This window comes from Salvelinus alpinus, chromosome 7 (assembly GCF_045679555.1).
Source record: "Salvelinus alpinus chromosome 7, SLU_Salpinus.1, whole genome shotgun sequence".
In the NCBI taxonomy this organism is placed as follows: domain Eukaryota; kingdom Metazoa; phylum Chordata; class Actinopteri; order Salmoniformes; family Salmonidae; genus Salvelinus; species Salvelinus alpinus.
Genome location: NC_092092.1, coordinates 32292104 through 32309510, shown reverse-complemented (window position 1 = coordinate 32309510; position 17407 = coordinate 32292104). Strand labels below are relative to the sequence as shown.

The window sequence follows — 17407 nt, the reverse complement described above, 5'->3', positions numbered from 1 at the left end:
GGGAATAAAGCATGACCATACAAATAGGTTTGGCTCCAAATATAAAGATTCAGATGTTTATTAATTTAAAGTAAACTTTGGAATTTCCCCTAGTACATTTTCAGAAAGTAATGTTACATTGGGAACAGATGTTGCATGAAGTATAAGGTATCAAACTCATTCTGTTTATTTTGCAGAATTACTTAGTGTAAACAATAATCTCATATTGATGGCACTTTTCGGAGTAATTGTATAATACAACATAACAGTCTTTGAGATGCAACCACAAGAGATTATACTTCACTTGATTTAGTGCTTGGCAATAATTAACTGTATTAGAATCATGATAGTTTAAGGCACTCTGAAGAAAAGTCATACAAAAGATTGCTTTACCTGCTCATTTCAACCCCATCTGCTTGATTAAACATTGCTACATCCGCAAACAAAAGACCCTGCAAATCAATAGGAATGTGTTTTTTTTGTGGTCAAGTTGTACATAATGGAAAAATGCACAGTGTTTGCTCTTCATAAGCTCAGGACCTCAGCTCCTTGTGAGGGAGTTGTGATGTAGAAAGTTGGGGATCCACTGTATCGCCCATGTAGAGATAAATATACAGCTAGTGAATTCATTCATTTGCTTTTGAGTTCATTCAAAACACTGAAAACAGTATTGGAAGGATAATAGTAAAGCCATGACCATAATCCTACCACATACTTTATATGTTTCCTTTGGATCTGCAAGTTACAGATGCATTGCGAGCTGAGTAGATGGGGGTAGGAGGAAGGGGCTAGTGGTTGTTTTCCAACCGGGCATCTTTCCTCTGCATATACTTAGATAGACATCACATTATTGTATCTGGGCCATTATGGCAATTGTTTGAGCATGGGCAGCGCCGTTGAGGCCATCTCCATTTTTGAAGTAGTCCATTTTCTTGTTCTTCTACTTCTATGAGTTGGCAAACAAGCTGAAAGCGTGCATACTGTCACCTAGAGCATGTTGTTTGAACAGGTATAAAGCCAAGGTTGACGAATATAATTAATTGGCTGATCCCTCCTGATGACCCGTATGGAATCATGTGATCCTTCCTTAACACATAAGAAGTACCACCCAGTTGACTACTTAAAAATTGTGAAAGTCCTCAGTGGTGCTGCCCATGCTAAAACAGGTTTTTGGGCACTACAGTCCTCCATGTTGCTCTCCCATACTCATATTTTCCTCTCACATATTTCTTCCCTCCTTCCTCCATTAAAAAATTACACATCTTATCCCGCTTCCGCCTACCAGACAGGAGCTTGCACCAGTCTGACTGATAGGGGTTCAGGGAGTAATACCTTTCATTTAGTGGTGTTTATTAAAGTGTACTTGATGTGCTGTAAACAACTCTACAGACTGGTCAGTTTGTTACACAGTTCTCTAACACTTTTTTTTACAAAACAATACCAGCAGAAGTACTGATACCCACTCTTTGGACTGTTTGGATCACCCCTCCTACATTCTCACAGATACCCCACCAAACACTCAGTCTAATCACACACCCGGTCTACGTCTCTCTCTGCCTCTTTAAGAATTGCACTGATCATCAACAGGATGAACGGACAACCATTCCTTATCGTTGGGGACAGGGTCTATTCTGTAAAACCAGATGTAGGCCTACCCTACATTTTAGAACAGCCTACAACACGTCAAGAACAGTCTGTTCCACTGCAGGGCTACCCAGGTTTGAATTCGTTAGAGGGTTCAGATGGCAGGATCAGTCTCAGCTTCACACCAAAGGGAGGATTGTAAACATCATAGAGTGAACTTTGAACTTTACAGTATTAGTAAAGTATGTTAATTATTGACCATCCATAAGCAGTCATGTGCAGTAGGTTGTAAACATTATAGGGTGACCTTTGTTATTTTAGTCTGATTAAGTCCATAACTGGTGATTCAGTGGTGAGCTGGAATGAGCTACATCACTACCGTACAAGCTGCAGAGTATGGCAGCTCAAAACGTCCATGGAGTCAGGGGTCACGGAGTCAACCCTAAAACCCTCTGCCAAAGACACCGTCAGCAGCTCCTCCAAAAACCTGTGCATGTCTTTGACCTCACAGGGGCTGCGGCATGGGATGATGGCATCACAGAGGTCACCAAAGTGGGTCTGTGTGGCCCAAGAGTCCGAGACGACGAGTCCTCTGTACCGCTGTTTCTCATACTGGTCCTGGGGAAGTTCGTCTGGCCGGGGAACCCACTCCAGTTTGAGACGGTTGTAGCGCTGGTCACTGGGGAGGGGGGAAGTAAGACCCTGGGTTGTGCGGTAAGAGAAACGCTCACAGAGGAGAACCAGAAAGGCACGCCAGGTACAGAAGATTTCGGCGGTGAGGATGCACACTGAGCATGTGCGGAGTTCGTAGTTCTCGGGAGCACGCCGTAGGTTGAAGTGTAGCACGCGCACCTGGAATGAGACAAACAAGCTGATGCTGCAGTGCTAATGATGCATGTGTGAAAGAACATCTGCATTCCACAACAAACACACATGCTTACACTATAATACTAACAAACACACAAACAATACACACACACACCTGGCAGTCCACGTCCACCAGCAGCAAGGCTCTTCTGGGTGCATCTCTCAGGCTGAGCGGTGCGGCCTCAACGTGCCGCTGTATCTCATCCAGTAGGGGGCGGATCTGGAAGAAATCTGCTTCCCTCCTCAGCAGCCTCATCTCAGAGAACCCGTCCGGCAGGTCCAGGGAGCTGGAACGTAGGAAGTTCAGGATATAGCGGAAAACCTTCCCGTCGCGGTCGATGAAAACATTTCCACGTTTGTCCCTAAGCGTAGAGATCTGACCGGTGAACATGGCGCCCAGCATGGAGTCTCGGTAGCGAGTCAGAGTGTCCAGAGTCGTAGTGTAGATCTCACCGCCAACGTTGAGAGACACAGGGTCCGACAAGGAGTTACTGTTGCTGTTAGTGTTGCTGTCCGAGGAGTTTAGGTTCAGCATCCTCAGGCACTGAAACGACCTCTGCTCAGGCTAGAACACTAGATTAGAACACTCGAGATTGGCAATGGTAGAACTGTTGTCATATCACTTCTCTGTCTCTTTCTATGGAATTCAGCGGACTGTTCAAAGGAAGTTATACGTTTCAAGTGTCTTTTTTAGCCTGAAGAGACTTTCCTTTCAGAGGCGTCAGGGCGAAGTTGTTACCGGGATACTAGCAAGTCACAAAAAGACCCCAAAAGGATGAAATAACAAAAAGATCAGAAAAGATTGGAAGCTGGATCTGTAAAAAGCCGGTGCAGGTGGATTTATCTATCTGTAGTTTTGTTTCTCCCCATCATGGTCCTATGCTGTGTGGGATTCCTGTTGGTGAGCTGAGGCCTGGTTAGTTGCATAAGACTGTTTGTGTCTGAGCAGCTGGCAGTGAGAGAGACGGGAGAGAAGGACAGCGAGGCGGGAGAGAAGGACTGGAATGCTAATAAAGGGGCGCTGCTAGCTTTTATTCTTCTGCCGTAACCCCTACTGTCTCACACACACACACACACACACACACACACACACACACACACACACACACACACACACACACACACACACACACACACACACACACACACACACACAGGGGCGCGTGCACAAACACACACACATACACATACTCTCTGGAGGCTGTTCGGGCAAGACACAGGGGACTAAGCAGTTTGTCTTAAAGTGACAGTAGAGATTCTAAAAGCTCTTTTACCCACGGTGACCAGTTTGTGCAATCTTGTCCCCAATTCCCCTCCACGCAGTGTGTGTGTGTGTGTGTGTGTATTCCTCCTCACCTGTATGTGCTGCATGGTCCTGTCTATGGCTCCAGGCTGCAGTAGTGTGACAGTACACACTCCAAAACCTCCACCTGTCATCCTGCTGCCGAACACACCTTCCACATCCACAGCTGCAGACACCAGCTCATCCAGTTCCTTACAGCTCATCTCATACAGGTTCCTGACAGTAGGGAACACATTATGGATGGATACTTTACATTTCTATCATATTTTACATGTGGATGAATAAAACAGGAATCTGCCCTCAGTGCATTGACTGCTTTGATGATTTCTTTAAGGGTGTTCTTTATTCACCTGATTGAGTTGTGGCTTTCCACCATGAGTTTGCCAAATTCTTTGTAGGCCCCTTTCTTCAGGGCCTCTGCTGCCTGGGCTGTGAGCTCTATCTCCTCAATCACTTGACGAGCCCTCGATAGGTTGCATCGTCCAATCGGCTCTTAGCATCTGGAACAATTAAAAAAATAACACAATGCTTGAATGTATAAGAACAGATTAGAACAGAATATAATATCCTCTTGTTCTCACCCTCCTGGTCCTTCAGTGTGGCATCTCTCAAGCTGGCCTTTTCCAAGATGGCGACTGCCTCCTCACACTGTCTTCATCTGCCATGGTACTCGCTGCCCATCAGAGAATGTTTGACGTTCTAATTACGGATGAGGATGACCAGGCCTGAGTAAGACAGAGGGACAGGAGTTGCCTCCAGTGATGTGAGGAAACAACAAGAGTATATAATACAGTCATAACACAGTAATAAACAACACTTTCAGTTAAGCTTTAGCTTTACTTTAGCATAACACATTAGCATATGCCTATAGCAGGGGTTCCCAACCTTTTCACTCAGGCCCCCCTTCCAGCATTGGGGAACATCCCGTGCCCCCCACAGTTTGGGAACCACTGGCCTATAGGACGATTCCACACCTGCGTAGGCAGAAGATATTTGGGGTATCTCAGATTGTTCTGGCAATCCTCACAATTTTAGCCACTTTTGCCTCCTGTAAGACCCTGTGATCCGTGAACCATACATGATACAGATGTCTTAGTGTCAGTATACTCCTTGTAGTGTGATCTCAAATATGGAGTATGTCTAGATGTTATACACATTTTCACATTCATTTATTCAACATATAAAGATAATATCTCAAAAGTAAATTTTTTGATTTAGCTTGGTGTTTGGAATGTCAAAGTGTGCTTGCTCTCTGGTACTTTTAATGACATGACCCATTTTTATACATAAGTGCATGTTATATTTCATTAACCAATCATAGCCCTCCTTTAGGATTGCACATTCAGCAAATCCCCCGCAGAGGGAGTTCCCTTTGAATCAATTTCCCATTCACTGTGGTGGTGCTCATAAAATGCCTCAGAACAGAATTAGCAGAAAGCCTCCTTTGGAATTTGTTTACATCCTTGTTAGTGAGCATATGTCCTTTGCCAAGATAATTCATCCACCTGACAGGTGTGGCATATCAAGAAGCTGTTTAAACAGCATGATCATTACACAGGTGCGCCTTGTGCTTGGAACAATAAAAGGCCACTTTAAAATGTGCAGTTTTGTTATACAACACAATGCCACAGATGTCTCAAGTTTGGAGGGAGCATGCAATTGGCATACTGACTGCAGGAATGTCCACCAGAGCTGTTGCCAGATAATTGAATGTTCATTTCTCTACCATAAGCTGCCTCCAACGTTGTTTTAGAGATTTTGGAAAGTACATAACATCGGCCTGGCTCCCCAGTGGGTGGGCCTATGTCCTCACAGGCCCACCCATGGCTGCGCCCCTGCCCAGTTATGTGAAATCCATAAATTAGAGCCAAATGAATTTATTTCAATTGACTGATTTCCTTCTATGAACTGTAACTCAGTAAAATCGTTGAAACTGATGCATGTTGCATTTATATTTTTGTTCAGTATAGATATGATGTTTGTTTTATCAATATTTTTGCACAAAGGCGTTTCCTCCAGCGTTACCGACACAAAAAGATCCCACCATGTCGAACGAACAAATATCTGTCGGCATTTACATTTTTTTATCGAAATGTCATGTTTCCATCACAGTTTGTATGACTGTACTCGCATGAAAATTGGTTGAAAACATGGTTATAGACTAAACGTACCAGTTTTGTAAGCATTTGCATCTGAGTCTAAGTACTCTAAACCTCCTTAATGTTACTCAGCCGGGGGATTAGCTCAAATGGTAGAGCGCTCGCTTAGCATGCGAGAGGTAGCGGGATCGATGCCCGCATCCTCCAATAATTTTCGCATTTATTAAGGAGATTTCTGTGGTTTATTCAATGACAATATTTGTGTGGTGGATATTCCTGTCCAATAAATACGGAATATTCTAAAGTTATTACTTGGAATATAATTGCATTGCCTTCAATGTTCTACAGCATGAATGTCCAACTGCTTTCCTTGCTTTCTCTCTCGACTCTCTATTCCAGTAGAGGGCGGTATGTTCTCATCCAACTACATTAAATCTAAAATAACGATAGAACCTGTGCAATTTCGACCAGTGTTAATCATTATTCAGGCCTATATCAAGTGTATTTTCATAAACAGGTAGTTCATGATTAACCCTTAAAACAATGTATGATTGTGGAAAGAAGTGTTATTGCACCAAAAAAAATTCAAGTAGAAGGAGAAAAAAAGTAGAAGGAGAAAGGGAGAGGGAAGGAAAGAGGAGAAGTGCTGCAAATAGGTCCCATTGCCATGGGTATGTCTCTCACCATTGCTATGCTGTCTGGAATGTTAAATACACACATGAACATACGCACACACACACACTCCCCCAGCTAAATTACACATTTGGTACAAATACAAACCAACTTAAGTTCTTGGAAAGGTCCTCTCTAAAATGAAGCTCAGACCTGTTTAAATCAGGATGTAGAGATGTGGCCTAGTGGATTCAGTAGCCTAGGAGGAAGAGTTCTATGTTCCCACTGAAATTAGGGTAAAACTTCAATTTAAATACAATGACTGAACCCGACTAACAGGTCTTTACATCAATCTCATTTCAAATTGCGTTGAATATTCCACCTAGAATGATTAAAAATCTCACATAGAATCTACGTGGAAACTGCAACACAATTCATGTCATGTGGTGTTGTAAATACCTTGAACATGCAACATCAGATCCATGTCACATTTTCATCATATTTTAGATGTTGACATTTCTTCTTATTCTCACTGTTTTAATCACCTTCTGTTTTCATACTATATTCAATAGTGTACAAAACATTAGGAACACCTGGTCTTTCCATGACATAGACAACCAGGTGAAAGCTATGATCCGTTATTGATGTCACTTGTTAAATTCACTTCAATCAGTGTAGATGAAGGGGAAGAGACAGGTTAAAGAAGGATTTTTAAGCCTTGAGACAATTGAGACATGGATTGTGTATGTGTGCCATTCAGAGGGTGAATTGGCAAGACAAAATATTTAAGTGCCTTTGAACGGGGTATGGTAGTAGGTGCAAGGCGCACCTGTTTGAGTGTGTCAAGAACTGCAATGCTGCTGGATTTTTACGCTCAACAGTTTCCCATGTGTATCAAGAATGGTCCACCACCCAAAGGACATCCAGCCAAGAGCAGGCCAGTTGTTGAAAATGGGTAATTGATGAAAGAGGACAAAGGAGGCTGACACAAATTTTGCAGAGCAAAAGATGGGCTACAGTTAGTCAACTTACAGTCCAGTACAACATTGGTGTCCAAAGACCCATAAAATAATCCATAACTCGTCGTACCTTGACACGAATGGGGTATGGCAGCCGACGGCCTTACTGACTTCCACTTCTTTCAGCAAAAAACAAGAAACTGCAGTTGCAGTTGGCTAAGGAGTGAAATCACTGGACACTGGAGAATTGGAAAAACATTGCCTGGTCTGATGAATCCCGATTCCTGCTGTTTCACACTGATGGGAGGACTAGGGTATGGAGAAAACCACATGAGTTCATGCAGCCATCATGCCGCATGTCAACATTTCAGACTGGTGGTGGTGTGATGGTGTGGGGTGTATTTTCATGGCATACATTGGGCCTCTTGATAAAAGTGGAGAAACGTTTGAATGCCACAGAATATCTGAACATCATTGCCAATTAGGTGCATCCCTTCATAGCAGCAGTGTATCCATCTGCGAATGGATTTTCTTCAGCAGGATAATGCCCCATGGCACAAAGGCTAGGATAGTCCAGGAATGGTTCCACAAACATGACAGTGAATTCAGCTTAGTGCAGTGGCCTGCTCAGTCACCAGATCTCAATCCAACTGAGCATCTGTGGGATGAGAAGGAACGAGCTAGAGATCCACTAGCAGCCAACTTGACACAACAGTGGGAAGCATTGGCTTCAGCATGGGCCAGCATCCATGTGGAACGCTTTCGACACCTTGTAGAATCCATGCTCCAATGAATTTAAGCTGTTCAGAATTCAAAAGGGGGTGCAACTCAATATTAAATCAAATCACATTTTATTAGTCACATGCGCCAAATACAACAGGTGTAGACCTTACAGTGAAATGCTTACTTACGAGCACCTAATCAACATGCATTTAAAAAAAAATACGGATAAGAATAAGAAATTATAGTAAAAAGTAATTAAAGAGCATCAGTTGTGAAGAGGGCAGTTGTGAAGAGGGCACGACAAAACCTATCCCCCCTCAGAAGACTGAAAATATTTGGCATGGGTCCTCAGATCCTAAAAAGGTTCTACAGCTGCATCATCGAGAGCATCCTGACTGGTTGCATCACTGCCTGGTATGGCAACTGCTCGGCCTCCGACCGCAAGGCACTACAGAGGGTAGTGCGAACGGCCAAGTACATCACTGGGGCCAAGCTTCCTGCTACAATAGTCATTTACAACATTAACAATTAACAACTGTCGTACACGTAGATCCAGAGCATCCCAAACAGGCTCAATGGGTGACATGTTTGGTGAGTATGCAGGCCATGGAAGAACTGGGACATTTTCAGCTTCCATGAATTGTGTACAGATCCTTGTGACATGAGGCCGTGCTTTATCATGGTGAAACATGAGGTGATGGTTGCGGATGAATGGCACGACAATGGGCCTAAGGATCTCGTCACTGTATCTCTGTGCATTCCAATTGCCATCAATAAATGCAATTTGCTTCCTTGTCCATAGCTTATGCCTGCCCATACCATAACCACACTGCCACCATGGGGCACTCTGTTCACAACATTGACATCAGCAAGCCACTCGCCCACACAACGCCATACACCCTGTCTGCCTTCTGCTCAGTACAGTTGAAGAGCACACGACCGGAAGGCGCTACAGAGGGTAGTGTGTACGGCCCAGTACCTCGCTGGGGCCAAGCTTCCTGCCATCCAAGACGGTGTCAAAAATAGTAAAAGAATAGTAGAAGATTCCAGTCCCCCAAGTCAAAGACTGTTCTCTCTGCTATCGCACAGGGAGCGGTACCGGAACGCCAAGTCTAGGTCCAAAGGGCTCCTTAAATCCCAGCCGGCCAAACCCTCCTCTGTCACGCCTGCTCCCGCTCCTTCTCCCTGGCGCTTGAAGGCGCCAGGCTCCCCAGCATTACGCACTCCTGCCACCATCATTACGCACACCTGCCTCCCCCCGTCATGCGCTTCAGGACTCAATCACCTCTGTTATTACCTCCCCTGTATCTGTCTGGTTCCCCCTGCTCTGTTCCTCGCTTCAGCATTGATTGTCATATGTCCTTGTATACCCGTGTGCTGACGCTGTTCATGTCTTGTTACCTGTCTGTTCCTGATTAAATGTTTGACTCCCCATACCTGCTTCTCATCTCCAGCGTCGGTCCTTACATCCCCTAACCCAGACAATGCTGTGACACAGCCTGGGATCGAACCCGAGGCGCTCATTGTTGAATTTGCGATTTACAACTTGTTGTGTAATGTTTTTGTCCAATGGCTAATGAGCACCGATACGCTTTATTTATAATTTCTCTTCATATGACAAGGATTGACAAAGGATTTGCAGTAGATTGTTGTCTTGATTCATGTCTATGACTGCTTGTCTAGCTTGCTAGCTAAGATGTTGAAAGTATGATGTTGACATAAACGGTAGATATAACGTGATTTGACGTCATTTTATCTGTGGCCAATGACCTCGAGCCTTCTTGGATGAGCACTTCTAGTGTAAGTCTATGGCAGAACACTGAGCCAATCACGGCACAACTAGAGAACATTACCAACCCCTACGCTCCGTATTTTCTGCTGGCTGCCCCACCACCACGTAAAGAACTGAACTAGGCTGAAACACCTACATTTTGGAGCTGCCTTACTCAAGAAACCAAAAAAGAGACCATGTCTGTATGCAGCTCCATTAACTTTTTTTAAAACATATTTTGCAAACTGATATGTGACACATATTTATGCCAAAATAACATGCAAAGCAGGCAAAAAAATTATAAATAGATTTAAAAAAAAATATATATATAAAAATGTTAAGCTAAACAGGTAGGGCTCTGCCACTGTAAACAGACATCCTTGCCTGCCAGAGCTGGAGAGGTGACTCTGTAAACATTCCCCACTTTACCTCTTCCAGGCATTTCTGCAGCTCACATGGGGCACTTAATGCCCTGTGAGGTTAACCCTTCTGGCTGGACAGTGACCTCAGACACAATCTTCGATGCGAGGACGCTATATTTCTGTAGCACTGTGGTCAAGATGCTTGCTGGATTAATCACGCTGGCATCTTCCTGGGGTCCTGCTGCTCCACGGCTCTACACTGATTTGCCCTCATCAGTGGCTCCATCTCTGTTGAGTGAAGTGCCATAGACACACTTGGATTCATCAGGCAACCTGCTGCAGGGGTTGGATGGAAGTTGGCTGCCAGAGGATACAGTATGCATGCAAAGCGCTCACGCAGTGACTTCAGGAGGACCTGTGCCAACTGTTTTGGAACAGTAGTTGACCGCAAGTGTGCCTCAAGGTTGAGACAGCATGGCAACACATCAGACAGTGACTGGCTGCTTGAAGTTCATCATGCTGTCAGTTTAGGGAGGCAGGTAGCCTAGCGGTTAAGAGTGTTGGGTAACCGAAAGGTCGCTGGTTCAAATCCCCAAGCCGACTAGGTGAAAAATCTGTCGATGTGCCCTTGAGCAAGGCACTTAACTCTAATTGCTCTTGTAAGTCACTCTGGCTTAAAGGGTCTGCTAAATAACAAAAATGTAAATCTAAGTTAGTCGGTGTGGATTGTGAATGGCTTCAGCAACTTCACAAGCTGTTCTAGCATGGCCCAATCACGCTCCTTGCTCACCCATGGATTTCTTCCCTGGTAGCTAGTAATAGTGATGCACAAGCTAGGCCTATTTGAAACATTGGCATCTACTGTCAGTATTAAACTGCCAGATTCAGAAGCTTAAAAACTCAATTAAAATAAAAAGCTTAACCCCGTTTGATTTTAGCCCAAAGTGATTTTTATTTTATTTGAGGTAGTTTTGTAGTCAAAGATAATAGTTGTAGTTTTTCGTCTTTCAAAATTATTTTTCCAATTTTAGTTTTTATTTTAGTTTCGGTTTACTATAATAACCTCGATCACCACTTTATGTCCCTCAGTGTAGCCATGTCAATTTTGATTCAGATGATGACAGGAGGAGGCATTATCTTGATTATGCCAAACAGCTGATGATGCACTTTGTTGACATGAGCAAGAGTGTCTATGGTGATACATTTGCAGTGTACAATGTACATGGTCTCAGTCACTCGGCAGATGATGTTGCATTTCACAACTGCTCACTCAACGGCCTTAATTGCTTTGAGTTTGAAGACCATTTTCAGTGGCTTAAATGTCCCATCAAAAGCCCACTGAGGCGACTGTCCGAATCAAGCCAAGTGAATCATACTGACAAGAACATGTGAGATGGTTGCTTCCTCCTCCAGGACAAATACTGTATATTTGTCAAAGAAATAAGAAACGATGGAAACCTTGTTTGTGATTGTCACGCCCTGACCATAGATAGCCTTTTATGTCTCTATTTTGGTTTGGTCAGTGTGTGATTTGGGTGGGCATTCTATGTTCCTTTTTCTATGATTTGTATTTCTTGGTGTTTGGCCGGGTGTGGTTCTCAATCAGAGGCAGCTGTCTATCGTTGTCTCTGATTGAGAACCATACTTAGGTAGCCTTTTCCCACCTGTATTTGTGGGTAGTTGTCCAGGTATAGTTGCCTGTGAGCACTACGTTGGCGGCACGGTTTCGGTTAGATGTTTATTGTTTTGTTGGCGACATCTTATAATAAAGAAGTATGTATGCTCACCACGCTGCACCTTGGTCTACTGTTTCCACCTTAGACGATCGTGACAGAACTACCCACCAAAAACGGACCAAGCAGCGTGGTAAGAGGGAGCAGCGGTTTTTGGAGAGTTGGACATGGGAGGACATCCTGGACGGCAAAGGATCCTACACGTGGGAGGAGATCCTGGCCGGAAAAGATCGCCTGCCATGGGAGCAGGTCGAAGCAGCAAGGAAGGTGGAGGCAGCTAGGACAAGGGCCAAGGATTACACAGGAACACGGCTGGCAAGGAAGCCCGAGAGGCAGCCCCAAATGTTTTTTTTTAGGGGGGGCACACGGGGGGTGTGGCAGAGTCAAGTTGGAGACCTGAGCCAACTCCCCGTGCTTACCGTGGCGAGCATGTGACTGCTCAGGCCCCGTGCTATGGGGTGATGCGCACTGTGTCTCGACCGAGCATTCACAGGCCGGTGTGCTCGGTGCCAGCGTCCCGCATTTGCCGGGTGGTAGTGGGCATCCAGCCAGAACGGGTGGTGCTAGCTCTGCGCTCGAGACCGCCAGTGCGCCTCCACGGCCCAGTGTATCCGGTGCCTCGGCCAAGGAAGAGGTCTCCTGTATGTCTCCCCAGCCTGGTGAGTCTTGTGCCTGCTCCTAGAGCCAGGTCTCCTGTGTGTCTCCCCAGCCTGGTGAGTCCTGTGCCTGCGCCCAGCCCGGCGCCTCCAGAGATGGCCTCCAGCCCGGCGCCTCCAGAGATGGCCTCCAGCCCGGCGCCTCCAGAGACGGCCTCCAGCCCGGCGCCTCCAAAGACGGCCTCCAGCCCGGGGCCCGCTACGAGGGTCCCCGGTCGGCGGCGAGGGTCCCCGCTCTAGAGGCGCCACCTAAGTGGGCCAAGCCAGAGGTGGAGCGTGGTCTACGTCCCGTACTAGAACCGCCACCGCGGTAAAATGCCCACCCAGACCCTCCCCTATAGGTTCAGGTTTTGCGGCCGGAGTCCGCACCTTTGGGGGGGGGGTACTGTCACGCCCTGACCGTAGAGAGCTTTTTATGTCTCTATTTTGGTTTGGTCAGGGTGTGATTTGGGTGGGCATTCTATGTTCCTTTTTCTATGATTTGTATTTCTTGGTGTTTGGCCGGGTGTGGTTCTCAATCAGAGGCAGTTGTCTATCGTTGTCTCTGATTGAGAACCATACTTAGGTAGCCTTTTTCCCACCTGTATTTGTGGGTAGTTGTCCATGTATAGTTGCCTGTGAGCACTACGTTGGCTTCACGTTTTCGTTTTGATGTTTATTGTTTTGTTGGCGACATCTTATAATAAAGAAGTATGTATGCTCACCACGCTGCACCTTGGTCTACTGTTTCCACCTTAGATGATCGTGACAGTGATGCCATTCACCATACTCAAACTGACAACTTTCTTTCATGTGCCTCCAAAGACTTCAAAATTGCAGGTATTCAAAATATCCACAAATGCAAAAGATAAATTATTTCTCCCGAGAACCTCATCAGCAAGGCAATACATACTGATCCCTCTGTTGCACAGTTTTGCCAAGTAAGATCAGATCTATTGGAATAGTTTGGTTTGCAATTATGGCTTATATTATATTGTCTAATAATATCTATTTCCAAAGGTTGTAATCTCAGATGTGGGCCAGAGCAGTGTGGATGGAAAAAAGGAGGAAGTCAAAGGTGTTACTCCAGAGCGCTGGAACAAATACCAAACTGTGAAGGCCCCCAAATAAATATTACAAAGCAATAAAGGATTGGTCCTCACCTTCTCTGAAATTGAAGTCATTTCAGCTTCTCAGGATAAAACTGACATCAGGTAAATAGCAGATACATTATACCTGAAAATGCTATAAACTGCTGGTTGTTAAAGATGACTGTTAAATTGTTCGAACCCTCACCCTACCATTCAGAATCAAAACAGTATTGTGAAGATGTCAATTACCGAAGCCAGTGAGGCAGAGCAGAACTCCAAGAGAAACCGAAGGAGAATTACATTCAAATAATGTATAACTGGTATGTTTAAACACACATTGACAGTTTGCATACATTCAATTCACTTGGCATGGTTTTATTCTGTATATTGTGTGTTTAGAATTGCATGAAGAATGTAATCTCCCACCTCCAGCCACTACTGCCTCCAAGTCATTTAAACCCTAGCCACCGAACAACCACCTTGCCTTTTGATCGACTGGGAGGACCATTTTCTGTGTTACTTGAACTGGTCCTTTCAAATTGACGCGTGTGGCTAGTGGGAAGGTAGCCTCAACCCAGACGGATTCACTCCATGTTTCACCATTGTTAGTGTAGTGAAACAAATGTGAAACTGAACTGAAATCAGTCTGGATTTCGAAGCTAGGGGGTAGGGGCTTGAGAGGTGAACTTTGTCATGTTTTAGAATTTTACTTTAAAGTTTGGTAATGTGTTGAGGTAAAGTTCTTCTTCCACTTCAATAAAACGTAAAACAAATGACAAATGTGTGTAGAAAAAGGCTGGATGTTATTTGACACTTATGTTTATTTTCAGGCAAAGGTCTACACAAGCCCCCACCAACATATGCCCAGAAGCACCAGGAAACCTGTGCCACTGCTAACAAGAAGCAAAAGGCTACAATGCAGCATCCTTCACAATGGAACTCAACTCTTTATTCTTGATCGTTGTATTGAGAGGTATTCTAATTGTAAAAACTATTGGCATGATGTTGTCCAATCTTTTATTGCAGAGAATCATCTTGGTTTCTCACATGGCTTAACCCTGGAGCACGAGGGTTCGAAGTCTCCTTCTGCCTTCTTAACTGAGGGATTGCCCTCACCAAATCGCTGCAAAGGATCAGACCCTTTTTCCTGTGAGACGCAAGTATGAAACTCTCCATTTAGAATTTTGGCTTTAACGTCAGTTAGAAATTAGATTGTGTTTAGATTGCCTTTTAGGTTGGCTTACAAATGTGTTTAGGGAAAAAAAATGCTGGATGTTATTTTACACTTGTGTGTCTTGTGTCTTTAGGCCTACCCAACTCCCACTAAATTCTGCTCCCAAGCGACAGAACCAGTGCCACTAAGAAGCAAAAGGCTAAAAAACCCTGCAAGCCACAAGGTACTGGTGGTTAGGGGAAATTCGACTTCAACCTGAATGAGACGGAGGAAGATTCATTCAAGATGAAAGAACGGCTAATGGGGAATGATTTTCATTGGTATGACTTGAATGACATATTGCCATGTAGTACTGGATGGAAACATCCAGTGCATGTGTAAAATGACATATCTCAGATCTCAAAGCTGAGGGGGAAGACATCCCATACCGCGTGAAGAGAGCAATGCACCGGTAAACTAGTACCATATTTGTTTCACCTTTAAATGAGGACATGGTGTGTTGCTCTTTTGTGTTCTAGACAGAACCCTGAGAAACGGCCTCATGTCAACGATGAATATGAATGGAAACCAAGGGAAGAGGGCTTTTGAGGACTCCAACCTTTGCAGCGTGATTATGTCTACAGTGGAGTTCAAATCATGACATTTTACATGACATTTGAATACCTTCTCTAGATAATATCTTCTTTTTCCCCTTTACAGCAGGTGTGAGTCTTGGCGAATCAAAGGCTACAGGGGCAGAAATACTACAGGCGATGTCAACCTGCCTTAAGAAATTAAAAGCCTGTTCTGACCGTGCCTTTTTTTGTTTCTCTAATTTGTGTTTCCCGAAGCCTGTGCCAGAAAATAATTTTTTGCCTTTATTTTATTTTTTAAATCAGCTTTTTTTGTGTTGCAATACATTTTCATTTCAACCATTCTTGACTTTGTTTGCTTAACAGTTTTGACATGGGCAAAAGTTTATACAATGCTGTTCCAAGTTACTGCTCTAATTGTGTTACACAGAATGACAATAGCCAACAGTAGTATAGTCCCTAAGTCTGGGAGATACATTTTGCACCATGAGTAGAATTGTATTATACATATCAGGGTGCTGTTCAAGTGTGCAACAACAGAAAGTCCTGGTTGATACAGTTTGTTTTCATATTCTTACCTCAGGCTCTTATCCTCATGTAAAGAAGCCTTATCCTTAATGTAAAGAAGCCTACATCACAAAATGGCAACTACTTCTAAACATCTAATCAACACACTTCATGATTGGCGATAATCCCTGTTGAATTCATGGTGTGTTTTGGTCAAATCAGGTCACAATGTGTTCTGAACTTCACTCCAATATTTAAACGTAGTTTATTAGTTGAGTATAGTTTCCAAACTCGATAGTAGCGAAATAAAACCACTGTTGGCTGTCTTCTTGAGCGGGTGAATCAAAGGTTTAAATCTTATTGATCAAAGGCTCAACCAAATTTGACCAACATTTCCATGTTGAAAAGACGTGTGCACAGTGGGCTGTGCTCACTCAAGATAAGTATAGTTGGACAATTGGGAGGTTGAAGTCAATTGAACTTGTCTATTGTGTCTCTGCACTAACAGTGCATGTGCACATAAAAATAAAGACTCTTACACAGTTGTTCGCTTGATTTAGAGAAAAAGTAGCAATTTAGAAGGTGCCCTAAACCTTAGCATTTGATTTTGCTCTCAGCTATCTGTTAACTAAAATGAGCTACATTTGATCTCATTCTATCCTCCCACCAAAGCTGTGTTTGGGTGTGAGAAAGAGAGCTCATGTTGCCATGGAAATGTCTCCTGTCCAGAAGGTTAATGATGAGTCTCGGCCACGGCTCGATCTGTTGGGTTGCCAGGCAACACCAATGGCGTCCCTCGTTGAAAAGCCTTTATTTTTGCAGGGCTGCATGTGTGTCACAACGTTTCCCCAAAGCTTTGTAAAGGACTAGATGATTGGACTATACTTTTTTTGTGAGCGAAAGTGCCCTCTAAGAGTCTGCTGAAAAAAATACTGTATTGTCAAATGTAACTTTTTAAGAATGCTCACAAAAACCTTTTAGAGAGGGCACTTTCGCTCACAAAAAAAGACCTTTGTCTTGGCTGACTTCTTCACCCAAACTCTTTAAAGTTCAAAAGATAAGCCAGGGCTACCATAGTTCACACAACACTGACAACCCAAATCCTTTGTGCTCTGATTTAGGACTGGGAGTAGGGAGCCCAGGGACTGGGGAGGCCCTTGTAGCAGTAACCTGCCTGAGTAGTTTTAACTGTCTCATTCTCTATTGAGTGAGGAGGAGGTTTACAGCATGCAAATAGCTTCACTGGCCTCCTCTGTCCACTGCTCCTCTGCCTGTTGCTGAGAGACGAGCTAGAAGTCACCAGGCTCTCTGAGAGGATAACACAGGCCTTTAAAACAATATGGCCTCCCCCTCCTCTTTCTGCTCCGCCAACCCCCCTAGAGATAGGGAAAAGGGCAAAGGGAATGAAACAATTGTGTTAAATGTGGGGAGAGCTC

General features: G+C 44.2%; 1 protein-coding gene, 1 non-coding gene and 1 pseudogene across 2 annotated transcripts; 1 reads left to right on the top strand and 2 right to left on the bottom strand.

The window, feature by feature from the left end:
• Positions 1-28: 28 nt before the first annotated feature.
• On the bottom strand, positions 29-3463 carry LOC139580829 (BTB/POZ domain-containing protein KCTD21-like). Its single transcript, XM_071409886.1, has 2 exons — positions 2546-3463; positions 29-2415 (listed from the first exon to the last, which is right to left on the bottom strand). Exons 1-2 carry the CDS (start codon positions 2963-2965, stop codon positions 1939-1941), a joined length of 897 nt encoding a protein of 298 aa, XP_071265987.1. The 5' UTR covers positions 2966-3463; the 3' UTR covers positions 29-1938.
• Positions 3108-9362, bottom strand: LOC139581862 (galactokinase-like; annotated as a pseudogene).
• trnaa-agc (transfer RNA alanine (anticodon AGC)) lies at positions 5967-6039 on the top strand. The gene has a single exon. It is a non-coding gene; the product is annotated as a tRNA-Ala (tRNA).
• Positions 9363-17407: the final 8045 nt, after the last annotated feature.

Bases quoted from the DNA above. Each gene is read 5' to 3' on its own strand.
- LOC139580829 (XM_071409886.1), bottom strand. From the start codon at position 2,965: ATGCTGAACCTAAACTCCTCGGACAGCAACACTAACAGCAACAGTAAC. The intron at 2,416-2,545 runs GTGTGTGTGTGT...GTCTCATTCCAG, and splicing joins TGGTGGACGTGGACTGCCAG to GTGCGCGTGCTACACTTCAA.